The 27,772-nt window shown below is 51.1% G+C and overlaps 1 protein-coding gene across 2 annotated transcripts; it reads left to right on the top strand.

Moving 5' to 3' along the window:
- Positions 1-8,035: 8,035 nt before the first annotated feature.
- On the top strand, positions 8,036-26,843 carry TEPP (testis, prostate and placenta expressed). Of its 2 annotated transcripts, none has more exons than XM_054048698.1 (8): positions 8,036-8,056; positions 10,475-10,706; positions 16,619-16,680; positions 21,374-21,548; positions 22,899-22,960; positions 24,863-24,927; positions 25,018-25,050; positions 26,653-26,843. In XM_054048698.1, exons 1-8 carry the CDS (start codon positions 8,036-8,038, stop codon positions 26,681-26,683), a joined length of 681 nt encoding a protein of 226 aa, XP_053904673.1. In that variant the 3' UTR covers positions 26,684-26,843. The 2 variants fall into 2 exon arrangements, with proteins under 2 accessions (XP_053904673.1, XP_053904674.1); XM_054048699.1 differs by lacking the exon at positions 8,036-8,056 and adding an exon at positions 8,150-8,239.
- Positions 26,844-27,772: the final 929 nt, after the last annotated feature.

Here is a 27,772-nt window from a genome sequence, read left to right on the forward strand (position 1 = left end):
AACCCCTGTGCCTTGTGCTGTGATATTTGACGTTAAAGTCTAAAGAAAGGCAGAGAAACAGGTGGGGAGGAAACATGGACTTTTGTTCGAATCCTCTGCTCAGCAGCGGAGCTAGAAAGGCCTAGAATCACCCACAAGAAGGGTCTGCGAGTTACTAGATATCCTTGGTAGCTGTTTCTGAAGCTGTATAGAAAGTTTCCATTAAGGGCAAGCAGGCTTGCAGGCCATACACATATTAACAATCTGACAGTTGAGCCACTCAGTGGGGGAAAAGTTATAAGTACAGGCAATAAAGACAGTCCTGTGGAGTCAGTGGCTGATCAATGCAGGACCAAGAGATATTTTTGCTGTGAGGGCTGGATCCCAATCCTGTACCACTTTGGATAGAAGCTACAGGTTTCCTATCTCACCAGGAGCTGAGGAGACCAATGTCCTATTAACCCAAAGCCTGGAATGCTGCTAGCTGGAAGGTGCCTCAGACTTTAGTTTGCTGACAAGATTTGGAAGTGTTTGGACAGGAACAGAGATGCTGCATCTTCTCAAACTCAGGAGAATCCCAGTGGCACACACTACGGCCACCGTATAGAGATTGAGAAGTCATCACTGAAAGATGAGAGGGGAATGGGTTCATACATGGGTGCTAAAGTATTGAAAGTAAATGTCATGTTAAAATCCGACACTGAATCTGACAGTGGCAGCAGAGTGGTAAGATACCGTATGCGGAACACCAGCAGATTTACAATCTAATAGCTTTTGTTTAAGAGCTTTTCATAAGCATTCCAAATACGCTCTGCAATATTTTTGCGTGTGTTAAATATTTGTGTACTAAGAATTGTGGGGTACTCGGTTTGAACTGGGGGCTGTAATTAACTCCCACAGGCAGGGCCTTACATACAATAGCTCTGAGGCCTAACTGTGTTAAATGTCTTCCTAAAAGACAGAACCCTGGTCTGTGCTTCCAGAGCCGAGGTGCAGGAAAGGCGCGTGGAATAGAGTGGTACATAATATAATCCCCAGCATGCCCTAGCGCCCCCCGCCCCTGGCCCCGCCCCTGACTCCACCCTTTCCCCGCCCCTGCCCCGCCCCCATTCCAACTCCTTCCCCAAAGTCCCCGCCCCAACTCCGCCCCCTCCCTGCCCCTATTGGACCCGTTCCCCAAATCCCCGCCCTGGCCCTGCCTCTTCCCCGCGCACACCGTGTTCCACCCTCCTCTCTCCCAACCGCGCAAAACACCTGTTTTGCGGTGCAAGCGCTGGGAGCTGGGGGGGGGAAGCGGGCACGCGGTGCGCTCAGGAAAGGAGGCGGAGATGAGCTGGGGCGGGGGGGCGGGGAGCTGCCGGTGGGTGCAGAGCACTCATCAATTTTTCCCTGTGGGTGCTCCAGCCCCAGAGCACCCACGGAGTTGGCACCTATGGCTGAGGCACTGTGAGCACTAGACTCAAGGCTCCAGGGTTCACTAGGTCCCCTTTAACACTCCCCGTACGGAGGAAGTAGCAGGATTATTTGCTAGGCCTGCCAAAAATAAAAGGTGCGAATACACCACTAGGCACAATGACTTTAACACATACAATGGACACCTACCCACCAGCTCCTAGCGCAGCCTCTACAGGGGGGGATGCCCATGGCATTCCTCAAGCCTCACACTAGGCCTGCTCCCTTTCCAGTCCATCTATCTCCCAGGGAAATGCCGATCTCAGTTAGAGATCTAGTCCATCCATCCATCTCCCAGGCAGAGCTCAGTTATTTCGTCCATGGTCTCTGGGACCCACCTGCACTGCCCTCCTGAGGCCCCCACATCTCCTGTCTGCCCACTGCAGCAGTGTCTTGTGGCTGCAGCTAATGCTGACCCTAGGGTGACCAGACAGCAAGTGTGAAAAATCGGGATGGGGGTGGGGGATAATAGGAGCCTATATAAGAAAAAGACCCAAAAATCAGGACTGTCCCTATAAAATCAGGACATCTGGTCACCCTAGCTGACCCTTTGCCCAGCTGTCAGCTTTCCAGACCCAGCTCCCAGGCGGCCTGCCTCTCTGCCTTCCCTCCACGACCGGTTCCCAGACTGCAGCTTTCAGCCTGCTGCTCCTTCTCACATGTAGCCTTTGGCTGTCTGCCCGGCCTGGTGCCCTCTGACAGCCCGCGGTTCCTTTCCCTGCACTTGCAGCATTATGGACCCCTGGACTGGCCAGAACCTTTCCCTACGGCTCAGTCAGGTTCCAGGGGAAATAACCAGTGAGGAGCCGGCAGGTCCATGACACTATCCAGCAAGGCAGAGAAAGGGCTGGGCTTTCATTCATCTCTGTATCTGAAGAGGGTGGGGAAGTGATCCGTCATTATTATTAGCTGATCACATAGGACAGAGTCTGGAAACAGAAACCCTTCATCAACACACAGGCCTAAAGTTTCAAGTCATAGATTCAAAGATTTTAAGGTCAGAAGAGGACACTGGGATCAACAAGTTCCACTTCACCATCAACTTCAGCCTGGACAGTCCACACAAGAGGTCCACTTTCTGGACACTACAGTGCTAATAAGCGATGGTCACATAAACACCACCCTATAGCTGAGGCACTGTGAGCACTAGACGCAAGAAACCTACTAATTGCTATACTTACCTACATGCCTCCAGCTTTCATCCAGACCACATCACACGATTGTCTACAGCCAAGCTCTAAGATACTGGGGGCAGCATTTGCTCCAATCCCTTAGACAGAGACAAACACCTACAAGATCTCTATCAAGCATTCTTAAAACTACAGTACCCACCTGGTGAAGTGAAGAAACAAATTGACAGAGCCAGAAGAGTACCCAGAAGTCACTTACTACAGGACAGGCCCAACAAAGAAAGTAACAGAATGCCACTAGCCATCACCTTCAGCCCCCAACTAAAACCTCTCCAGCACATCATCAAGGATCTACAACCTATCCTGAAGGACAATCCCTCACTCTCACAGACCTTGGGAGACAGACCTGTCCTCACTTACAGACAGCCCCCCAACCTGAAGCAAATACTCACCAGCAACCACACACCACACAACAAAAACACCAACCCAGGAACCAAATGCTGCAACAAACCCTGGTGCCAACTCTGTCCACATATCTATTCAAGGGACACCATCATAAGACCTAATCACATCAGCCACACCATCAGGGGCTCGTTCACCTGCACATCTACCAATGTGATATATGCCATCATGTGCCAGCAATGCCCCTCTGCCATGTACATTGGCCAAATTGGACAGTCTCTACGCAAAAGAATAAATGGATACAAATCTGACATCAGGAATTATAACATTCAAAAACCAGTAGGACAACACTTCAACCTTTCTAGTCACTCCATAACAGACCTAAAAGTGGCAATTCTTCAACAAAAAAACTTCACAAACAGACTCCAACGTGAAGCTGCAGAAATGGAATTAATTTGCAAACTGGACACCATCAAATTAGGCCTGAATAAAGACTGGGAGTGGTTGGGTCATTACAAAACGAAAACCTAATTTCCCCCATACTAATTTCTTTCTACTGTTACTCACACCTTCTTGTCAACTGTTTGAAACGGGCCATTCTGATTACCACTTCAAAAGTGATTTTTCCTCCCTTGGTATCCTGCTGTTAAGAGAATTGTCTCATTAGACTGACCTCCCACTTGGTAAGGAAACTCCCATCTTTTCATGTATTTATACCTGCTCCTGTATTTTCCACTCCATGCATCCGATGAAGTAGCCCACGAAAGCTTACGCCCAAATACATTTGTTAGTCTCTACGGTGCCACAAGGACTCCTCGTTGTTTTTGATGATACAGACTAACACGACTACCACTCTGATACTAATCATTTTGGTCACCCTTCCCTGTATCTTTTCCAATTCTATCTTTTTTTGAGAGGGGGCGACCAAAATTGCACATGGTATTCAAGGTGTGGGTGTACCATGGATTTATATAGCGGCATTATGATATTTCTGTCGTCTTATCTCCTCCTTCCCTAATGGATCCTGATTCTGTTAGTTTTTTGACTGTCACGGCACATTGAGTGGATGTTTTCCGAGAACTATCCACCATGATTCCAAGATCTTTCTTGAGTGGTAACAGCTCATTTAGCTCCCATCGTTTTGTATGTAGAGTTGGGATGATGTTTTCCAATGTGTGCTACTTTGCATTTATCAGCATCGACTATCCTCTGCCATTTTCTTCTCTGGCGCTAGGCCAGAAGGCAGCCAGGCTGCTCGAGCTCTTCCCCTCTCTCTGCTCCCCTTGCCAGCTAGCAGTCAGCATGGAGTGAGAAGGAGGCACCGGAGCCCCCTCGTGGCCCCTGGCAGGGAGGGGAGAGGCTAATGGGAACAGGGTGGGCAGAGGTTGGAATGCAATACCACAAGGGTCGGGACAAATGGGGCATTGTTGGGATGGAGGATCCTAGAGCAGAGGGGTGGCTGGGGTAGGTGAGAGCTCCCCTATTGTATCCTGTATACAGCTGCTCCCTAGGCTCCAGGGTGTCCCTTCCCAAAATCTGCCCCTCCCCCAGACTCCCTGTTTATCCCTGGTTCTCCCCACACACGCTCCCCTCCCACCTGCACCCACTCCTTGAGGGCCGGAGTCCGTGACCGATTCCCATCAGGGGAAATGTCTCACACAGAGCGGCACAAAGCTGAGCAGCTTCGGGTGCCTGAGTTTGGATGTGAGGGGCTAACTTTAGGCTGCCGAGTTCGGAAGTGCTGGCCACGGCCTTCTGCTGCGTGGCTGGGTGCTGTTCGCACTGCGTAGGGTTACCATACGTCCGGATTTTCCCGGACATGTCCGGCTTTTGGGGCCTCAAATCCCCGTCCGGGGGGAAATCCCAAAAAGCCGGACATGTCCGGGAAAATAGGGAGGGAGGGCTCGGCGGTGCTCGGCCGGAGCCGCTGGGGCTGGGGCCAGCGGTGCGGGGCCGGGCCGTGGCCGGCGGTGCTTGGCAGGGGCCGGGGGTGCGGGACCGGAGCCGGCGTGGTGCCGGGCTGGGGGCCGGGCCGGGGGCGCGGTGCCAGGCTGGGGGCACAGTACTGGGCTGGGGGCCGGGCCGGGGGTGCGGGGCGGGGCCGGGCCGGCGGCTGGGGGCACGGTGCTCAGCCAGGGCTGGAGCCGGGGCTGGGGGCACGGTGCTCGGCCGGGGCCCGGGGCCAGGGGGGCGGGTACTTGGCCGGGGGCCGGCGCCCCAGGGCCCGAGCCGAGCCGGGCAGGAGACGCCGGGGCCAGAGCCTCTTGGCCTGGGCCGGCCGGCCGCCGGAGGGAGCCGCTCGGCCAGGGGGGCCGGAATGGGCCGCGCCGCACCCCGCCCCAGGCCCAGCTTACCTGCTGCCTCCCTGTTTCAGGCTTCCTGCGAATATTTGATTCACTGGAAGCAGGGGAGGGGGAGGAGCAGGGGGCGGAGCGTTCAGGGGAGGGGGCAGAGTTGGGGCGGGGCTGAGGGCGGGGAAGGGGCGGAGTTGGGGTGGAGGCGGGGCCCCATGGAGTGTCCTCCTTTTTAAAAATTAAAAGATGGTAACCCTAGCACTGCGGGCCTGGCTGTTCTGAGCACAACAGATGCCCTTTAGACACCCACCCAGCTAAGCGCACAAACTGAGAGGCCCCTTTCAAAATTAGCGACTCCTAAAAGGGAGCATTTTCCTTACCAAGGTAGGGGAGCCAGATCCTTCCATTCAGTGGGGCTGCACCGACTTAATGTGTCAGATCCTGAGATGACTGATGTATTTTCTAGGGCTGTCAAGCAATTAAAAAAATTAATCGTGATTAATCGCGTGACCAAAAATTTTAATCGCAATTAATCACGTGATTAATCGCATTGTTAAACAATCATAGAATACCATTTATTTAAATATTTTTGGATGTTTTCTATGTTTTCAAATATATTGATTTCAATTACAACACAGAATACAAAGTGTACAGTGCTCACTTTATATTATTATTTTTGATTACAAATAGTTGCACTGTAAAAAAGCAAAAGAAATGATATTTTTCAATTCACCTCATACAAGTACTGTAGTGCAAACTATTTATCATGAAAGTTGAACTTACAAATGTAGAATTATGTACAAAAATTATTGCATTGAAAAATAAAACAATGTAAAACTTTAGAGCCTACAAGTCCACTCAGTCCTACTTCAGCCAATCGCTCAGACGACCAAATTTGCAGGAGATGATGCTGCCTGCTTCCTGTTTACAATGTCACCTGAAAGTGAAAACAGGTGTTCGCATAGCACTGCTAGATATTTACATGCCAGATGTGCTTAAAATTCATATGTCATAGAATAGCAGGGTTGGAAGGGACCTCAGGAGTCCAACTCCCTGCTCAAAGCAGGACCAATCCCCAGACACATTTTTGCCCCAGATCCCTAAATGGCCCTTTCAAGGAATGAACTCACAACGCAAGGTTTAAGAGCCAATGCTCAAGCCACTGAGCTATTCCTCCCCCTTCATGGCCTTCATCTTTAACCACCATTCCAGTGGACATGCGTCCATGCTGATAACGGATTCTGCTTCATAATGATCCAAAGCAAAGCAGACCGACGCATGTTCATTTTTATCATCTGAGTCAGATGCCACCAGCAGAAAAAGATTGATTTTCTTTTCTGGTGATTCAGTTCTGTAGTTTCCACATCAGAGTGTTTCTCTTTTAAGACTTCTGAAAGCATGCTCCACACTTCGTCCTTCTCAGATTTTGGAAGGGACTTCGGATCTTAAACCTTGGGTCGAGTGCTGTAGCTATTTTTAGAAATCTCAAATTGGTATCTTCCTTGCGTTTTGTCAAATCTGCAGTGACAGTGTTCTTAAATCAAACAACATGTGCTGGGTCATCATCCGAGACTGCTATAACATGAAATATATGGCAAAATGCGGGTAAAACAGAGCAGGAGACATACAATTCTCCCCCAAGGAGTTCAGTCACAAATTTAATTAACGCATTATTTTTAATGAGCATCATCAGTATGGAAGCATGTCCTCTGGAATGGTGGCCGAAGCATGAAGGGGCATACGAATGTTTAGCATATCTGGCACGTAAATACCTTGCAATGCCGGCTACAAAAGTGCCGTGCGAACACCTGTTCTCACTTTCAGGTGACAATAGGGTGACCAGACAGCAAGTGTGAAAAATCAAGAGGGAGGTGGGGGGTAAGGTGCCTATATAAGAAAAAGTCCCAAAAATTGGGACTGTCCCTATAAAATTGGCACATCTGGTCACCCTAGGTGACATTGTAAATAAGAAGCAGGCAGCAGCATCTCCTGTAAATGTAAACAAACTTTTTTGTCTTAGTGATTGGCTGAACAAGAAGCAGGACTGAGTGGACTTGTAGGCTCTGAAGTTTTACCTTGTTTTGTTTTTGAGAGCAGTTATGTAGCAAAAAAAAATCTGCATTTGTAAGTTACACTTTCAGGATAAAGAGATTGCACTACGGTACTTGCATGAGGTGAATTGAAAAATACTACTGCTTTTGTTTATCATTTTTACAGTGCAAATATTTATAATAAAAAAATAATATAAAGTGAGCACTGTATATTTTGTATTCTGTGTTGTAATAGAAATCAATATATCTGAAAATGTAGAAAAACATCCAAAAATATTTAATACATTTCAGTTGGGATTCTATTGTTTCACAGTGCAGTTAAGCACGATTAATTTTTTTGAGTTAATCGCGTGAGTTAACCGCTATTAATTGACAGCTCTAGTATTTTCCTATCCCAGGAGTGAAACATCAGGCACAGTGTCCTCAATTCTCTAAGGTGCATAATTCCATATTAGCTTCCCGCACTGAACATGGGTTATTGCAGCTGGCACCACTGTGGGTGGAGCTGTAGGGTCCTATGTGATCTCTGTGCTTGGGGATAGCTTTGGTTGTGGGGCGATGCAGTTTCCCACGTCAGCGCTCTCCACTAGGGCTGCTTTCCAGTAGGTTGCAGCCACCCAGCCCTGTGACTTTTCTCCCTCTGCAAACAAACCAGCTCTTTATCAGGAAGCTGCAGCAGCTGGCTGGAGGCCTGCGGGGCTTGGAACTTTCCTTTCAGCCAGGCTGAATGGGGGTCACCGGTTACCAGGTAACTACAGGGACACTGCTCTGGTTACTTAGCAACCCTGCCCTCATCACCTAACAACTACTTTTGATACTGGCTGCCTGTTGCCATGGGGAATAAGGGATCAGTAAACAGAATGACTGGAGTCCACCTCAGGCCTGAGACAATGCGAAGAAAGCTGAGAAAATAGGTATCGCTTCGGTTTAGGTATTTATAATTATTTACTGTTTATGCTGTGGCAGTCCCCCAAAATGTGCTAGGCTCTGTACAGACATTTATCCTCGATCCTAAAGCCCGGGTGTTGCTTTTCCTTTGCACTGTCTTTGTCGTGTCTTTCGACCAACCCTGCTCACAAGTAGGGTGACCAGACAGCAAGTGTGAAAAATCGGGACAGGGGGTGGGGGGTAATAGGAGCCTACATAAGAAAAAGACCCAAAATTCAGGACTGTCCCTATAAAATCGGGACATCTGGTCACCCTACTCACAGGGGAAGAATCTAAGGAGTCCAGCAAAACTGGCACATCCTGGGGCTGACGTCTCTCTCTTTAGATCTGCAGGGAGCTTTTCTCCTGGGCAGGGCTGGCTCTGGCTTTTTGGCCGCCCAAGCAAAAAAAACAAACAAACAAACAAACGGGGCGGCCAGAACGGCAAAGCAAAAAAAAAAACCTTCGACGCGGACCGGCTAGCGGGGGGGAGGGGGAGGGAGCGGGCGGGAGAGAGAGAGAGAAGGGGGGTGGACAGGGCTACAGTGGGGTGCTGCCACGCGGCCCCTCCCGCCGCGCCGCATGGCGCCGCCTGCCGGGAGGGCTCCGCTCCAGTCGGCAGGGAGGGAAGGATGAGGACTGCCCTGCCAGGTTTGCTGCAGGGCGCTCCCATCCTCCGCGCCGCCTCCCCTTACAGGGCGGCCGGAGCGGAACAACAACAAAAAAAAAAAGCGTCCGTGCCACCCTAGGATTGGGCAGAATGCCACCTCATTCAATCTGCCACCCCAAGCACCAGCTTGCTCGGCTGGTGCCTGGAGCCGGCCCTGCTCCTGGGAGTCAAACGTTCATCACACAGCCGCCATGGCAGTGCCGTGAACTCCCTGCCAAGTGTTTCCTGAATGCAGCAAGATGCAAATTTCAGAGCTTCCCTTCCCCAAGTTCAGAGGGGTTAGAAGCCAGGATTTGAGTTCAGCCCTCTTTGGAGCAAGGGGTCCGCTGGGAGGTGGTTCAGAGGTGGATATGAACTTTCCCAACATTTAGGGGGATCCAAACCAGAGTGTTGATTCTGGTGGACCCCTGGTAGGTGGGTGATTGAGTCGTTTGAGAGTGAGATCAGCTCACAAGAGAGACTGAACCAAATAGTACATTTAATGGCTTAATTGTGTCCATGTTTTTCTAGGCAATTTTCACCACTGATTTTACTGATTTCAGAGTAAGAGATTTTCCATTGACTTTAACCAAGTTCTTCCCCAGCTTTGCAGATTAAAACAGGCTTCCAAGCAGCCATTGTTCTCGGTCTCTTCTCCCCCCCGCTTCGGAAACTCAGGGACGTGATCTACATTCCCCCCTTTTGCTTCATTTGCAGTCACGTACCCTCAGCAGATCCTGGGCACATTGTTATTTCTAAAGTGCTGTAAGGGCCACGGCTCCTGACAGCTGACCAGGTCAGGTGCCATACGAGACTGAAATCTCTGCCCTCCAGCGTTTACCCGATTCCACTGCCTTTGCAGGGAGCAGCTTTCAACTGACTTCAGCGAGAGTCGGATCAGGCCCTAAAAAGTCCCAAGCGGCTCCAGTACAGACCAATGCAAACAGAACAAAGCCAGGGTGGCTCCTGGACAGTGCCGCTGGAGCTGGGCTCACATTAGCTAGGAGCATAAGCAGGCACGAAGTGAGGAGTGGGCATAGGGCACGGAGGACGTAGTCAGGAGGGAAGCGTGGGCGCAAGGCAGGTGTTAAGGTGTCTCTGTCTGAAGATGGGCACTGAAAAAGCACCTCAAAGTAGGAGCCGCTTCTGAGAATTTGATCCTGAGTGATAAGGCCCCTGTTGTCCTGGGACTGCACGTACACCCGTCCCTGTGCCTTCACCAGGGCTGCACAGGGGTAGCCGAGCTCAGAGAGTGGAATGTTTCATCACCTGCCTGGTATGCCTGCAGCAAGCCCAAGCCCATGTGTCTTTTGAAGGGATTTATTTAGGGGCTCATGGAACACCTAGCAAACATTCATTGGGCCATCTCCATTTGACAGGATTGTGTGTTGTTCCCTTTGCTATGATACCAGCAACAAAACAGGGAAACAAACCATGCCTCCTCTCTAGGGGATAACGTGGACATCCTGTACACAACACGTTATCAGGACGCACGGTCTGTCGGTCAGGGTGGATATAGAGCTGTTAGCAAATAAGTGCCATGTTTTTGCACTTGTCTGTTTCATTTTGCTCTCTCTTTGGCTTTGCTAGTTTACAGGAATGGCCCAAGTAATTGATTTGGTACCATGGCCTGAAGATGGCCACCCTGTCTACACGGCCCCAGCGGTGCTACTGCCGCTGGACCCTAGGAAAGCCATGCTGGCTGGAGTAAAGGACAGGCTTTTCCACCCAGACCTGCCAACCTTACGGCAAATGGACATGGACTCAGCAGGGAACAAACTCCCAGATGAACATTCCAGGACAACCACTGCGTGCACCAAAGGTAATGCTGAGGCAATATGGGCCTGGGGATAGTGCACTGGATGGGGACTCAGGAGAATGGGTTTTATTGGTAGCGCTGCCAATGAGTCGCTTCAGGTGGCGCATCTGTAAAATGGAGAAAATGATCCTCACCCCCGTTGAGGTCCTGGGCAGAGAAGCACTCTATAAAGTGCTAGGCAGATAACACCACTATTTCTTGCTCTCTGATGTTATCCTTAGAATATCAGGGTTAGAAGGGACCTCAGGAGGTCATCTAGTCCAACCCACTGCTCAAAGCAGGACCAATCCCCAGACAGATTTTTGCCCCAGATCCCTAAATGGCCCCCTCAAGGATTGAACTCACAACCCTGGGTTTAACAGGCCCATGCTCAAACCACTGAGCTCTCCCTGTCCCCTATAGAACAGCAGCCTGGTTTTCACAGGTGCTGAGTCCCTACAACTCCTAGGGAAGTTAACATGTGGTTGCTCAGCACTTCTGAAAGTCGGGCCGCAAGGTCTCCGTCTACCTGCAGCCACTGGTCACCCAGAGCAGTCTCATAGCCTAGGTCACACGGAAACTGCGGTGAGGCACTAAGGCAGGGGTAGGCAACCTATGGCACGTGTGCCGAAAGCGGCACATAAGCTGATTTTCAGGAGCGCTCACGCTACCCAGGTCCTGGCCACCGGTCCGGGGGGCTCTGCATTTTAATTTAATTTGAAATGAAGCTTCTTAAACATTTTAAAAACCTTATTTACTTTACATACAACAATAGTTTAGTTCTATATTACAGACTTCTAGAAAGAGACCTTCTAAAAACGTTCAAATGTATGACTGGCACGCAAAACCTTAAATTAGAGTGAGTAAATGAAGACTCGGCACACCACTTCTGAAACCCCTGCACTAAGGTGACTTTCTTCTGTAATGTCGTGCAGTGTCTGGGCACCAGGTGAGTCCGGCATAACCCGAGGGACTCAGCTAAATACGCAGCCTGCCCTTGATTACTTTACTGATGCTTGTATGAAGTGCGCTACTGGTGCACAGACAGACAATTCTACCGACCTGTGTTCAAATTAAGATTAGGCTGGTTTCAATAATAAAGCCCTCCCATCCCAGGGTAACTTCTCACTTGTATGCACGCACTTGCAAGCATGGCATAGCCCAGGGGTTCTTCTGTAATCTTTGCCCTGGCTCTATAGAAAGATGGTCTAGATAATCCTTAGTCGTGCCATGAGTGCAGGGGATTGGACTAGATGACCTCTCGAGGTCCCTTCCAGTCTTACGATTCTATGGGCTCGCCTGAGGTTTGCAGAGCTGGGCACACCTCGTGGTCTCTAGGCTTATCCCTGAACCCACAGCCAGCAGCTTTTCAGTTCTTTTTGGAAGATGAGACCACATGGCCAGTCCTGAGAGGCCAGGCCTGGATTCCTTCCTACAGGAACAGCCCCCATTCACTATCTGCAGTTCAGATTAGCGACGATAAAACCAGATGTGTTTGTCTTAGAAAAATGGAAGGGAAAAAAATCAAAGCAAGTAAAAGTTAAGCAGAATAAGCCATGACTGTCTAGACGTCACAAAGTCTACCTAGCCAGGCCAAATCCCATAGTTAGTGTCTATTGATCAGTTCCTTTCATCTCGGCAATGGCCTACATTGCTCTTGCCAGCAGCAGGCTGGGTTCAGTCAGTTCCAATGCATGTCTCCCCTGGGCTAAGGCTTGTATCCTCTCTATTTAATAGATTCCAGCTCCTTTGTCTTAGGGTGTCAAAATCCCTCCTTGCAATGTCAACCCTCCAACCCAGCCTCCCTGTTCAATTAGCACTGAGACATTGTTCATTAAGTTTGTGATCCCCATTCCCCGCTCCCCCAAACTGAGAGCAGTTCCTCCCCAATTAGCAACTGCGGGGTAGTTAGCATATCAAAGAGTTCTTTTCATGCTCTCTAGGGGCTTGGGGAATACACAGTTAACAATGTCCTCCTAAAGGTGTTGTTTGGCTTCCTGGCAAGACAACTGTTCCCGCTGTGACTGTGAGCAAACGATCCCCTTTGAATAAGAACTGTTAGCATTTAAAATGCCCCCGCCTCATAGACAGGGCCTCTGTTTTCCTGCCTGAAGGATTGGGGTAGCATATTTTCTTTACCTTGTCTATACACAGAAGTTGATTTGAATCAGCTGAATCCCTTGTTGACATGGGGAAATTTACCAGTATAATTATACAAAGCACTATAAAGGGGTTACGCTAAACTGGAAAAAGACACCTTCTGGAATAAGGATGCGGCTTCACTAGGGTGACCAGACAAGTGTGAAAAATCAGGACAGGGGGTGGGCGGTAATAGGAACCTATATGAGAAAAAGATCCAAAAATTGGGACTGTCCCTATAAAATCGGGACATCTGGTCACCCTAGGCTTCACTCAGATAATCAGCACCTGGGTTAGTCTAGTCTGGGAATGAACAGTCACATGACAAAGCCTTACTGCATCCTCACATCCCATCCCATGGGTCTTTGTGCTGCAGAGCGCTGAACCGCTCTGTGAGTCTTTCCAGGTTGGAAGAGACCTCAGGAGGTATCTAGTCCAATCCCCTGCTCAAAGCAGGACCAATCCCCAACTAAATCATCCCAGCCAGACCACTTGTCTGTCTTACTGGGCACAGGAGGGGATTGTGGGAAGGCACTGGACGATGCTCGGCGCTCGAGGGGTTTAGCCTGCATCCTCGCTGCAAAGTGGGCATTACCAGACCAAGTGAAAGTGGCAGCCAGGTTTTAATCCATAGCCCAGGCTGGGGCAGCTAGCCTGGGTGGAAAGAGTCACTGGAATTGAGTGAGGAGGTTTTGTGTGAGAGGAGGCTGGGGCAACACCCAGTGAAGAGCCAAGTGCAGCGAAGACATTCCCTAAGAGTGTCTCCACAGGGAGTGATACTCCTCGAACCAGAGTGCTATCATTAGACTTGGGATAGCTGTCCTAGTGACTTTCCCCGTGTACACAAGCCCATTAAAGCTAGCGCTGTTGGTGCAGCTTTGTGCCTGCCAGGCCTCGTCCACTTGCAGAAGTTGTACCCATTTACCCCCAAAAAAGACAACCCCTGCCCACCGGGCAGGCTTACCTCGGGTTTTAATTTACAGAAACCAAATTAACGCTGCATTCAAACTAGCTCCCAGGCGTTCAAGTCCATACCACGCACACTCGTCCTGCACAGAGACCCGAGGCCAGTGTCATCAAGGTTAGGCCCTGCTCATGCTATATGGGTTAGGGCCAGGAGAGCTTTCTTTCCCTGCACTGGCTTCACCCTGACGAGTGACAGCCTTTTTATCGGGCCTGCTGGGTCCGGACTGGTCTCCGCCTCCTGCCGGCCCTTCTAGCTACTGCAGATCCAAGGCTGGCTGGTTCTGACTGCAGCTGATCATGGGAGGCCACTCCAGGCAACCCTGGAGGTATGAACTTGCTGCTCGTCTCTGCATGGAGGGCGTGCCCCAAGCTGGCAACGCCTCTGGCAGGGCACAGCAAACACCTAGAGCACCCCGTCCCATGGCCCCAAAGAGATTCTCATAGATTCATAGAGCTTAGAGCCAGAAGGGACCATCTAGTCTGATCTGTAGGTCACAAGCCATTAAATCTCATCCAGTGACCCCCCCCCCTGTTGAGCCCAGTGACTCATTTGGGGCTACAGCAGCTCCCAGAAAGGCGTCCAGTCCGGATTTGAAGACAGCAAGAGCTGGGGAATCCACCACTTTATGTACAGGCCAGGCCTGATACACCATCTGAAATGCATTGTCCTTCTCGAATAGTGGCAATATGTTTGGAACAAGAAAGGCTCATATTGTCACAGATGACATCATCTTAGGTCACTGTCATGTGATCCTCACAGTCAGGTGAGGACAGTTGTAGTACCTCCTAGTGGTTGCAGATGTGAGCTGAGAATGTGGCTAAGAACAGGATGCAGAGTGCGATTAGGGTGACCAGATGTCCCGATTTTATAGGGACAGTCCCGACTTTCGGGTCTTTTTCTTATATAGGCTCCTATTACCCGCCACCTCCTGTCCCGATTTTTCACACTTGCTGTCTGGTCACCCTAAGTGCGATTTCAGGGGGCCAAGCCTTCCTCTCTACACCAGCCATCTTGGGGTGCACTTCCATTTGTGGTACCAAAGGGGGGGCTGCCTGTGTGTCCAGGGGAGGGGTGTCACGCTCTCTAATCCTGAGGCCTAGTGACACAGAGCTGAGACCTTAGGCAGCTGTCTGTGCCCCGTTGTCACAGATCCTAGCGAGCGCCCCCACTTGGCCTCCCACTAGGGCTGCTGTGAGGGGGATCCAACCTTCTATGCTCTGAATCCCCTGGGGGGGTTCAAGCCCCTGTAGACTGAACAAAGTCCAGCCACTACCCCAATCTGGGAGTCACCTTGCAGACGCTTAGGGCACAAACGTTCTCTCAGGCAGCCCCCTCCGAGTGCTGGAACCTGCCGTCCACTGGGAACAGCGCTGACCCTTCGGACCCCCTGTTCTTAACCACAAGCCTTGTTCCAGAACTCCACCTCAAAGCGCGATTTGGGAAGCTCCTACTTATGGTCTAACTCCCCCTGGGACATGCAGCAGTTGCAAAGCAGTCAATATGGATACACAGTCCAGTCTAACACCTTTATGTACCAAACAAAGCACAGGAGATCATAGAAAACGATCAAACATGCGAAAGGCAGCTCACCCTCCCTTTGGGGAATCAGCCATGTTCCACAAGGCAGGGTCAGACCTCCGCCCCGTTGCCTGCCCTGCCCCTTGCAACAGCCTCCCTCATCCTAATCTGGTGCAAAATGACTCTCTCCCCCCAGTTCAGTTTTCCCCAGTGAGTCCCTTTATAGACTCTTGCTGGGATCACCTGCGGCTCTTGTTCTGCCTTTTGGTAATTTTCCACTTCTCTCAAGCTCCCCCTCCCTTCAGACGAGAGGGAGACGTGTCTCCTGCCGTCTAGAACAAACCCATTGTCCCAGGTTGTTTTACTTCCACCAGCTTGTCGAGAGCTGCTGATCACTCACCGGGGTCCCTGGCTTGGCAGAAACATGCCCCAACTCTGCTAACTCTGGGTGGACCCACATGCCCAGAGGCTTTCCTTGACTCTGTAGTTTCATGATCCAACTTCATCAGATCAGCCCCAGTTCAGAAGCGGTGCCAACTTCATCGCACCCGTCCACACTAACATACCCACTCTTGTTACCACCGCTGGAGGAGCACCCGGGGTGGCAGGCGTCCGAGGCAGCCGAGCATACAAAGGGCCTCCACGGCCCCGTTTGTGCTGAAGTCTCAACACAGTTCCTGCTAAGCTGGTTTTGAACACTATTATTTATTTGGAGTATTTCAGAAGAATCTAGAGGCCCCAACAAACATCGGGGCCTAATTGTGCTAGATTCTGTGCAAACACCTAGTGAGACACACTCCCTGGTTCAAACAAAGACAGATGCAGCGTGGGAGGGGAAACTGAGGCAAGGAACGGGGATGTGACTTGCCCAAGATCACCCAACACGTCAATGGCCAAGCCAGGCAGGAACCCAGGTCTCCTGACTTCTAGCCTGGGGTCGTACCCACTAGACAACACTGCCCCCGCGTGGTTTTAATCAGCAGAGGTGAGGCCAAACTGTTTTAAAGCCATTTTCTAAAGCCCTATTTAGACTGTTCCATTGCAGGACCCCAGGGGTCGCCCTTGGGATCTAGGATCACTCCTAGTTTCCAAAAAATGTTCTAAAATAGTTTGGCCCTGTGCCTGCACTGGCTGGACCAGCTGTGTCTGGAGCCAGTTCAAAGGCAGTTTTCAAACAGGCTGCAAAGCCCAGTGCCTTGTCGTGGACACGCTCCTGGGCCAGACAGGTGGGCTAGGCCAAGCCCGCTCTCCACCCTTTGGAAGCAACCAAGAAGGCCACAGGTCTCATTTCTCTCCCTTCTGTTTCCCGCAGAGGATTTTGCCAACGCATCCTTCACTCTGGTGGGAGTCCCCAACAAGCGCCTCCCCTCCCTGGTGAGTCACTTCAGCCAAAGGAAGCGGGATTATGAGGGACATTTACACACCTGTTGACTTTCGGTCCAAGTCCTGGCCTTCGTGTAACCCACTTGTGCCTTCCCCGCCTTGTAAGCTCAAGCCTGAATATCATCCAGATCCACCTCTGCTTAAGCACTGAGGGACCTTCAGACATGAGCCAGCATCAGCCGTTTGCTCTGCCCTGTGCACACAAACAAGGAGCTACAGTCCCTGTTCCAAGGCACTTACAATCCAGACCAGGTACAGACAAACCAGCTCATGTCTACACTAGGATAATGTTCTGGAATTTGGCAATCAGTTTCCACCACTGGTTCCCAGCCTGTCCCCCAACTGGGGTTGAAAAGAACATGGCTGCTAGTAGGCAGAACCAAATCAGTTTCAATACCAGCTACAGAAACATGCCAAACACCTCCTTCCAACCAGGGCAGAACATCCCTTCTGGCACGGGTGTCAAACCAATTGGTCCGTTTGTTTTCAGCCCTGGTTGAAGAAAGATGTGGGGAGGGGACCTGTGGCTGACATCTGTTGCCCTTGTCTATACTGGACTATTCAATTTTCCCACTGTTGCTACCATCAACACAGTTCCAGCAGCGGGAGCCTGAGTGTAGATAGGGCACCTGCATCCCGTGGCATCTTAACCACCATGTTGAACCAGATCTGGGCAGGGTTAGATGACAGGTAGTTAAAACACCAGCAGAGGCTACTGAAAAAGAAAAATAGTCCAACTCTAGAAGAATGGTTCAAAAAAAAATTTGGGAGGTGGTTATTATGGAAAAAATAATGCACCAATTACATACTGTGCTGGGGTGTGTTCCTGTGACAGGATGTATAAACCCCTCACTGGACAGTAAAGGGTTAAAGAGCAGTTCTGGGCTTGGGAGATCCCGCCCCTGTGCCCTTGCAGAGCATGCGCCAATTGGAGGCGGGGCTTAAAAGGGAGCCGGCGGGCTCAGCTGGGGTAGGGAGGAGTTGCTCTGAGAGTGCTGCAGGAGGATGTAGCCAGATTGGGAGAAGGAATGGCGGTGAGCGGCAGTCCTTGCGGGCCACAGCCGGATAGGCAGCCTGTGAGATAGCACTTGTGGGGACAAACCACAGCATGCTGTAGGAAAGAGGGGGATAGGAAGTGACCCAGGGAGCTGACTTGACATGCCCCAGGGTGGAAGATGCTGGATGGGCTTTACAGGGCCCTGAGTTGGAACCCAGTAGAACAGGAAGGCCTGAGTTCTCCTACTGCAGCCACTGGGTGGTAGACCATGGAACCGGACCTGTTCTCAGCTCCCCACACAGGCCCTGAGAGAGTTGCATTAGGCCAGGTGGGTCCAATCAGCCAATTAAGCTGCAAAGGGGGGAGATTTAGGCTGTGTGGAGAGTGCTAATGAGAGGGAAGCTCACCTGTGAGGGGACAGGCAAGGCTTCTCTAAAGCCAGGAGTCTGGTAACAGTGAAGGCTGCAGAGAGGAGGCACTGAAGTCTGTCTCCATGAGGTAGGTAGGAGGAACAGGAACACCTGAGAAAGAGGTTATCTAGCAGCCTTAAGAGGGGGGGTCTGACTAGGAAGACTTCACTGGAGAATGAAAAGATTGGGGATGCATGGTAAGACATAGTCCAGGGAAAAGCGTGCTAAGGAAGGTGTAGCCATAGCCCTTAACTACTTGCTGTAGGGCTCTGGGCTGGAACCCAGAGTAGAGGGTGGCCCCTACCTCCACTGCAGAGTGGTAGTGCAGTGCTAGGGGCAGTGAATAGGAAGACTGCCGGAGTGACACAGGGCAGCGGGTGTGAGGCCTGCCTGATGCTGCTTGTGGAGAGAAACTTTGAAAGACCCCCCTGGAAGGGGGATCACAGTGGAACCTGGCAGGAGAGCTGAGTCACGAAGCCACATTGCAACTCTGTGAGCAAAAGCAGAGCTGCCAAGGTAGAAGAAGAGAAAGGGGGTGCTGAACCAGGTGGAGCTAATCCTCAGAATTGCCAGAAGGAGGCGCCACCCAGCAGTGAGCAAAGTGCCCTGTGACACATACCCAGCAAAACAGAAGATAAATAAAAAGTCAGATATTTTGTTACCATTTATTCAATACTCAAAGTACATGCCCTTGCCCAAAAAACAGCACATCAGTCCAATTCTTTTGAATAGCGACATTTGACAGACATGCCTGGTCTGTTAAAGGTATGTAATCAGAGATTTCAATCAGTAAAAATCACACACAAAAAGCCCCCAAACAGCAGATGTTCTCCACTAGGATGCCCATGTGACTTCCGCCACAAGAGGCTGAACTTCTGGTGGCAGCAGTGGGAATTTTTAAGGGGGAAAAAATATCTAAGCCCTAATTTTCATTTGTACTAAGGCCACTTTCAGCTCTCTAGCAGCTTAAAGGATTTTTCTGCTTGTTTAAGAACCCTTTACACCATCTTAGCATAAATGAGACTCGGGGCTGTAATGTAGACACATTCTTGGACAACTGGTGGTGAATATCCCCTTGTGATAAGGACATCAGCTACCACGTGGGGCAGGACTCATTGCTGAAAAGCTTTGGGGAAGAACTGTGTTGATAAGAAGGGATTTAAGGGAGGAGAGGGGGAGAAGGAACAGTGGGACTGGGAGTGGCAGGAGAAGAAAAGGTGTAATTGAAATTGTAAATACACTTGTTTCTTTATGATAGATTTGGCCCAGATTTCTCGGGTGTGTGGGTCTTGTTCTCTCTTCGGGCACTGGGGGGCAGCCTGAGCTCAGGTTTGCTTCATGGCTCTCTCCCCCAAGGCTTAGCTTTCTCAGAAGCTGGTTACCTGTGAAGAGCAAACAGAGATAAAGAGGGACTCAGTTCTAAGCAGGATTCCCCTACGCCCCACTTCCCATCAGAGTTGGATCCATCTGGCTTTTACTCCAAACTCTGTTAAGCTTCAGTCTTTCCAGTTTCAGAACAAGAGCAAGTAGCTTGCAATCGCTTCTCAGCTCACCTCCGACTAGTGAATTCCGTTGCCTCTGCATTTTTTGTTACCATGTGCCATAACCGTGGGGCCTAGAGATTAAGGCAGCAGGGCGGTTTCTACAGGTACTGTTATCTGAGGATTTTAGAAGCCAAAGTAAGCTCAGAGAGCAGCCAGTCATAAAAAACTTTAGAGCGGTAAGCAATGGTGGTTTTGCGGTGGAAGAAGGTAAGGATCCTGGATTGCACCATAAAAAAGCTGTTTGCGCTGAGTGAATTCACAGAGAACGCAGCCACTCATTTCAGATGTTCAAACCCCAGTTTAGCCCCAAAAGTGGCATCATTTTCAGGGCGGGTAATATGATGCCAGTTATTAGACCAACACATGCTTTGCAATACCCCAGCTGACAGTCGTTGGCACAAAGGGGCTTCTCATTGCGTATTTATTGGCCTATTCAAAGGGACTATGTTGTGTACTTTTAGTAAGCAATGCAGATACGAACATTTTCTCTATGTAAAGACCATGTGTGATGGAGTGGGCCGAGCATAGGAGTCAGGAACCCCCGCTGTCTAATCCTGGCTTTGACACTGACTGGCTTTGAGCATGTCACGTCACTTCACAGGTCCTCAATTGTTCCTATTTGTAAAATGGGGATAATACTTGCCCTGTCTCACAGAGCTATCATGGAGATCGATGTTACTCGACAGTTCTGTAGCACTTTCTACCCCAGGCTCTCAAAGCCCATTGCAGGCACTGATGAGCTGATCTGCATAAACCCTACAAGGCAGGTATCTATTAGCAGCTCCAGAGACTACACAGCAGGCCCCCGGATGGTGGGACTGAAGCCCAGCCAGGTTAATGAGACATAGCTGTAGATTCGGCAGGGAGTCGCTAGCCGATCTGCTGGCTCCCTGTACTCTCCCTTGGCCCAGATCCCCAAAGGTGTTTAGCTGCCCAACTCCCAGTGAAATCCTTTAAGGATCTTAAGTGCAAGCTTGTTCTTCCCCCATTAATCGGTTAAGGTGGACGAGGCTTTGCCAAGTCTATAGCATTACACATATTTGCCGCATAAAAATAAGCCAACTAGCCAAGACTCTGGAGCCAGGCCTGTGCCAGGTGGATGTGGAACAGTCTGACTATAGGCGCTGACTCCTGCTCCCGCCGATGGGTGCTCGACCCCCCTCTGCCCTTGGCCCCGCCCCCACTCCACCCAAGTCCCCACCCCTGCCCTGCCTCTTCCCACCCCTGCTCCGCCTCCACCCCACCCCCTTCCCCAAGTCCCCACCCCGGCTCTTCCCCCCGAGCGCACTGTGTCCCCGCTCCTCCCCCTCCCTCCCGAAGCGCCACCAAACAGCTGTTTGGCAGCGGGCAGAAGGGCTGGGAGGCACGGGGAGGAGCAGGAACGCGGTGCACTCAAGGGAGGAGGCGGGAAAGAGGCAGGGAGAGCTTGGCTGCCAGTGCGTGTGGAGCACCCGCTAATTTTTCCCCATGGGTGCTCCAGCCCCGGAGCACCCATGCAGTCAGCACCTATGAGTCTGACTGTAAAAGGATACCAAATGGCTCTGGATTTTCTACTTGCTGGCTGCAGATTAGGGGGAGGGAACTAACCTCTATTGTTGTATTGGCCTGCTGGTCAACTGCATGGGTGGGATGCAAAGGGTTCAAAATGGCTGCTTGCCCTGCACCCCACGCCTCCCTGCTGAGCGCCCAGCTGGGAGCCTGCAGTAACCTCTCTCTTTGGCTTTGCTACTCAGGGGATGACCGAGCTGGGCCAGTCGCTCACTGCAAGGTACCGAGCAGGGAAGATGGCTCCACTCACTCCCAGCACTAACCACGAGGAATGGCCAAGCTACACGCGGGCTATGGATGACTGGTCACGCTTCGTCTCCTCTGCTGGAGAATTCAAGCTACCCAGCGTCAATAAGAAAGGTACAGCCAGGCACATGGTAGGGGCAAAGCCTCTCTTTGAAGGAAGGGAAGGGCCAGCATCATTTCATCTCTTAGATAGGCAGCTCTACGACCCGCCTGCCTGTTTGGGAGACAAGCTCAGATGCTGCCTACTCCTTTTGAGGTTTAAATGACTAGCAGCTCTTCCACTGAGCAAGGTGAAGCCAGGCCAAGACTTCACTGATAAAATTACAGCTGTGATATTGACCAACACGACTCCATGGGAGCGCCGAGGTATTGTATGTGCCACCGCCTTCTGGCTCTGCCAGGGGGTTGTAAGGGTGGCATTTCCACATGTGTACATGCTGCGTCAGAGCCAACCCATATGCACAGTAAACTGTCCTCTCTTTTTGGAATAGCCGTGCTGTCAGATCAGGGCTACAGAGCCAGCTGGAGATATAGATGAGCCGGATGCAGAAATCCATTCACCCTACCTGTATTTTCCAGAATGACTTGCTAATCCCCAGAGCCCCATCGAGAATGTGATTATGCAGAGTTAGTTGCCACGTCTGTGGTATTCTAGATTCTTACCTTTCATAGTAAAAATATCAAGTCTCTAATCCTGGTGGCGGCAAAGAAAGCTTTCTGGGTGTGGAATGAATGTAACCAGTGCAGTGCCTGCGCTTGCTCAGAAAGGTGCACAAGCTCCCATTGGTCTCCATGGGGTGTTAACTCAGGAACTTAGTGATGACAAGTCAACACCAGTTTGCTGATCACTTTCACAGAACGTGCTTCCTCCAAACCACCCCCAGCAGAAGCCCCAAATGTAGTACAGAAATTGGCAGCAAACTGGCCAGGGCAGATTTGAAGGCAGTATAAAATAAAATGAAATTAATATCTAAATGTATTAGACCAGGGTACCCAGATGCTCTGGTGATGGGCACCACATCGGTACCGGGCTGGCTGGGGCAGTGAAGGGGAAAGGACAGGAGGGGCCGTTGCTTTATTATTTCATTTTACACAGACATTGGCGAGCAGGGTGAAGCAGCTCTCTTGGCAATGCAAAGACCATCAGTTCGGACATGCTGACTGGAGCTCCCTCCACCTTTCTCCTTCCTCCCTCAGCGTGCACGGGGGGCGGGGGGCAGAAATATGTTAGACTCTTGCTGCCCACCTTGGAGGACAGGAGTCTAGAGCGCAGGTGGGATATTCACAATGAGGGAGTCACTCTTGTCGCATTCCCATGGGTTGCCAGGCTGTGTTCTCCCAGGATGCTGTGCCGCCTGGGTATGGTGTGGGGCTAGCAATTAAAGCCATAATTAAAATATTGGCGTGCGACAGGGCTGGGGTCACTCGTGATAATAACATGTGCACCATTCTCTCTCCCCCCAGTGCTCGGGTTCAGCTGTTATGCTGTTAGGTACTTAAAGCCAGACGTGTCTCAGACGTGGAGGGTAAGGAGTTCTCCCTGCTACTGAATCGTCGTGCTGCTGCCTCCTGCTGGGAGCCCTGGGGAATCACAGGTTGCTTGGGGGAAAGTGGAATTTATGTTTAACCTCCTCAAGACAGGCATTTTGCATCAGCACATGGGCTATGAGCCACGGCCACCCTGTCCTTTCCGTATTGCTCACTCGGATGGAGGTCCCAGCTAGAGGGGAGGGGAAGTCTAGGAGTTGCCAGTACGGAGAAATTGAGACCCACTGGGTTAGTGGAACACTGTCATGGGCAGGAGGCCAGACTAGATGATCACGCTGCTCCCTTCTGGCCTTAAAGTCTGAGTCTAATTCACTTCCGGAGCTGGTTGGCTGATGTTGGGGAAGGCCCTTAGTGTAGCTTCATAAACATGGGAGGAGGAAAGGGCTTTTCCCTCATAGCCTACCAGACGCCTAGACCCCCTACAAGGGTTCTCCGATTTCTCTTTTACCAACTAGGACTCGAGTTCATATCCCACCTGGGTTTTACCACGGCAGAGAATTCCATTTCACCATTCCCCACCCCATAGGCCGCCCTGGGATCCACTGCTCCAGCTTTACTCTCTCCATGGGCACAGTTACACGTACACTCATGCCCCAGTGCGTGTGCACCGGGGGGGCTGCATGTATACAAGTCAGGTCCTTGGGAGATTTGGGTCCAGAGATACAGGGAAAAGCTGCCTGGCAGTCAGAGTGGGGACGGGGAGGTCAGGAGAAGGAAAGGAGCAGGCAGCTGCCAACTGGCGGGAGTATCTTTATAGTCCCAACCCCAGCTCCCCAGTAGCAGCAGTTGTAACTGCCCCGGGCTGCCTAAATCACAGGAACTGAACAGGAAGCAGCTCAGAAGTTCTACATTTCCTTCACAGTAATAACCCCTCACCACTCCCAGCCTGGACCTTCTCGCCTGAAAGCTTCTAGAGTGCTCTACAAGTTGTACTGCACATTCCCTCGCCACTAAAATGTAGCCACCTCTGGGGTGGAACACGGCAACCCTTCTGCACCTGCCACAAGGGTTTTTGCTCTTGTTTCAAGACGGGGAGGCCCCATGGGCTCACCAATGACCACAAGACGTTAGATTTTACATCTCATTTGAGCAACTGTGACCCTGGGCACCAGAGGCAGACAGACCTTGCAGTCCCTTCTAACCCTATGATTGGCTCAGGCCTGACTGAGACAAGAGCGCCACCTATTGAAACATGTGCACCACTGCCTACAGCAGCTGGATTTGCCATGATTATGTCCCATCCAAGGTGTGACCTATTCTAGCACTTATTAGCTTCCAGACCTTGTGGAAGGAGGTCTTCCCCGGTCACAGAAAAGGTTTCGAGGTACCTTTATTCTTGGGAAATACAGTTTTGGTTCCTTTTCTTGAGACTAATGCAACCTGCCAATATAAACCAGATGCGACTGGATTGAAATCAATAGAATGACACTGGGGTAAAACAGGTGGGAGAGGAGAATCAGGCTAGGGGCCTAGATTCTACACTGGGCACGCAGCCAGTCAGTCAGGGGGTTGCTATGGAAACAATGGGAAACTTGAAATCCACCCGTAGTGGTCAGGAGAGGCTGGACTCCAGTGCAATGGTGGCCAAACCTCTCCCCCGCCCCCTTACCAGCAATGGAACATGTCCGTGCCACCCCGGGCCGGGAGCGGAGTCACAGAGTGACACTCCCTCCCCACCCTCCCGTGGGGGCTGGCCTAGGCCCCACCATGCTCCTCAGATGTTCCTCTGTGCCCCTCTAGGGGGGCACGCCCCACAGTTTGGGGACCACTGCAGTAGTGGCTGGATAGGTGGCAGCAAAGGGGTGCAGATGGAGGGAGGGGGCTACTTGGTTACAGTGGCCATCTCTGACCACCCTCCCCGCTCTGCACTGTCCTTCCAGTACTGCCTCAATCAGAACCCCAGCCTGGACAGATATGGACAGAAGCCCCTCCCTTACAACAGCACGTAAGTAGCCCCCCGGCTCCCCAATCCAGGCTGCCGTTGTAACCCCGTTGTGCCTTTCTGTGACTCACACCGTCTTCTGATCCTTTGCAGCAATGTCTTCAGGAGCTTTGGGTCAGCATACAGGTAAACAGCAGAGATGCTTCTGAATTCAGCAAGTGGGCCAAGGCCAGTAGTAAAGAGGGGGAGACTTGGGGGGACACGAGGGTGGGGAGTGCATGGAGGGAGGTAATGTGCTATCTCACCCTAGGGAAGTTGGCTGTAGGGAAGGAGGAGAGAAATTTGCATACAGCCCTTTATCACCCTCCCTCTGCCAGATATTCCCTGAGGGCCAGGCAGTAAACTCCCTACTCTCCGCAGGTGAATAATTGCTCACCAATGAAAGGAAGGGGTTCACCGTCTGGCTCAGAAGCCAGCACCATCACCGGCCTCAGCTGGGGAGGAGACAAATGCCCCACGCCTCCCAGTTCGGATTTGCAAGTGCTAATTGGATTCCAGGTTCACACACAAAATCAGGGGACCAGCTGTCCTGCTTTGACTTGCGGATGGATGGGATAGTCCTAACCCATCTGCCTTTGGCCTAGCCTAAATTTGGACAACACAATGCTACTGTGCAACTCTGCCATCACACTGGACTGCTGGCAAAAAAAAACCTGTCCCCCTCATGAGCCTGTGCAGAAAGCTAGCACACACAGGGAATGCAGTTAGTGAATCATTCATCCCCCGACGCCTTGCAGTTTAACGTCTTCGAGCCTGTAAGAAGCACCCGTACATACCATGGCTATAAAGACTTTACAAACAGCATTGTGTCTACTGAAGCAGAGTATATTAATACCACATTGTGGCTGAGAAGTTTACAGCACAACACTCAGGGACTTTAAAAGTTGTGGTCCTTACACCAAGTGCAATTCCTCCTCCTTGGCAATCACTAGTATTCTGCTTCAATGGCCAGGATTGCTGTAACTAAACCAGCATGTGGGCATATGGAAGTGTAGCTTGTTGTGACTGCAGTCACAAGTTACTTTTTTTTTTTTTTTCATTTGCACAGTCTTGCATTTCACTTCTCCGCCCCTGCACGCTATTAACCTAGCACAGGCTTTCCCGTGGGATTTTTTTTAATTGAAATAAATCCATTTCAGGTTACACGCTTTGTAATAAATACAGATGCCAAATCCAGCTAACGCCAGTTAGGTGCATGTGCTCAAACATTGATCCCCTGCCAAAATGAAGTAATTTGCATGTGTATACATGGAGCATCTACTTGTGTGTGCATGCAGGCCATTCGAATCAACACACTGGTTTCTACAAGCTCCTGCTAGGTGAGAGAGAGGGGGCCTGGTACCCTAGGACAAGACAACGGTTGCCTGACTAGTTGGTTCCAAATATTAGAGGCAGGGGCATGTTTACTCTGCACTTTCGAGGAAGCGAATAGCTGGCCTTAAGCTGGATCCCTAAGAAGAATAGGGAGGAAAGCTGAGGTAGAAGGGACAGAGAAGAGACGGGGAGGGTCCCTGGAGTGGATAGAGAATGGGTGGGACTCAGGGAAGGAGAGAGAGAGGGAGAAGTGGATTCTCTTAGGAACAGACAAGGGGAAAAGGAAGTGCTCCAGGGGAGGAAGAAGGGCTAAGGCCTAGTACAAGTGCTTAGGGGAAAGGGGGATCACCCAGTGAAGGCATTGGAAGCCATTTGTTGTGCTTCATCAAATGCGGTGTCTGTTTTCCTTCCCAGCCGCTCGCACTACCTCCAGCCCTGGCCCTAGACGGCAGGAAACAGGAAAAGGTGCGGAGCCCGAGGTGAATCTACTTGGCCTCTGACAGCCAGCTCCAACAGCCAAGGCGCACAGGATCCGAGAGCGGCCGTGGGGAAGGGCAGGACATACACCTTGGTTGCACTTCCTAGCAAATAAAAAACACTCTTAAAATGTCTAAATATAACGAAGAGAGGATGAGGGAGGGGCTTCCTGAGGGTTTTCAGACCTTTCTCCCCCCACCCTGCCATTCAGCCTGAGCTGAGGGGAAGCCAGGAATGGAAAGTTGATGTTAGCTGAAAAGAAAGATGTTTGCTGGACGTTTTCAGAGATGCACCAGTCAGTTATACACAGAAGCACCAAAAGGCCCCAGTCAAGGATCAAGGCACCACTGCGCTAGGTGCTGTACATATATCAAGATATCTTCTCCTTCCCTGCCATGCACATGTAGCTCAAAGAGCGAATGCTGGACACTGAGGCAACCCTTACCTTGTGTCCTGGCTGTTGGAGATGCTCATAGTGTCCCTGTTCCCTCTTTCCTCCAATCCATCTAACCTGCTAGCATTTACTTCCTATCATTCACTGGGATAAGGCTCATCTCTCCCGCACCCAGCCCCACCTCCAGAGCACTCTGTGCCTCCCAGGGCCGGGGCGCTCTCCCTCCCAGCAAATACCCTGACAGCCCAGAGTGCCAGACCCTCCCAGCCCAGCTCTCTGTGTCTGCTTCACTCCTAGCATAGCCTGGCAGGATAGGCAGAGCAGATTTACTAGTAGTTGGAAGGTGCCTTTAAAATGGGCACAGGCCTAGACTGGACCAGTGGAGCTCTTTAAACTTGGGTGAGTCAGCCTCTCTGTGCCTCACTTCCCATCAGTGAGCTGGGGATGGATATTCACACTGCCCTGCCCCTCAGGACGGTCCTGAGGATAAAGACATGAATTGTGCAGTGCTCAGATACTCGTGACAGGAGCGAGACACGTACCCTAGGTAGACAGACAAACTAGGTGTAACAAAGCAAATTACTGGAGAGCCAGGAGAAGCAGCACTGGAATGGGACCCCGCTGAGCGGACACAGTCTTCTGATGCCCAGGCCAGAAATGCAT

This window comes from Malaclemys terrapin, chromosome 14 (genome assembly GCF_027887155.1).
Source record: "Malaclemys terrapin pileata isolate rMalTer1 chromosome 14, rMalTer1.hap1, whole genome shotgun sequence".
Taxonomy (NCBI): Eukaryota; Metazoa; Chordata; order Testudines; family Emydidae; genus Malaclemys; species Malaclemys terrapin.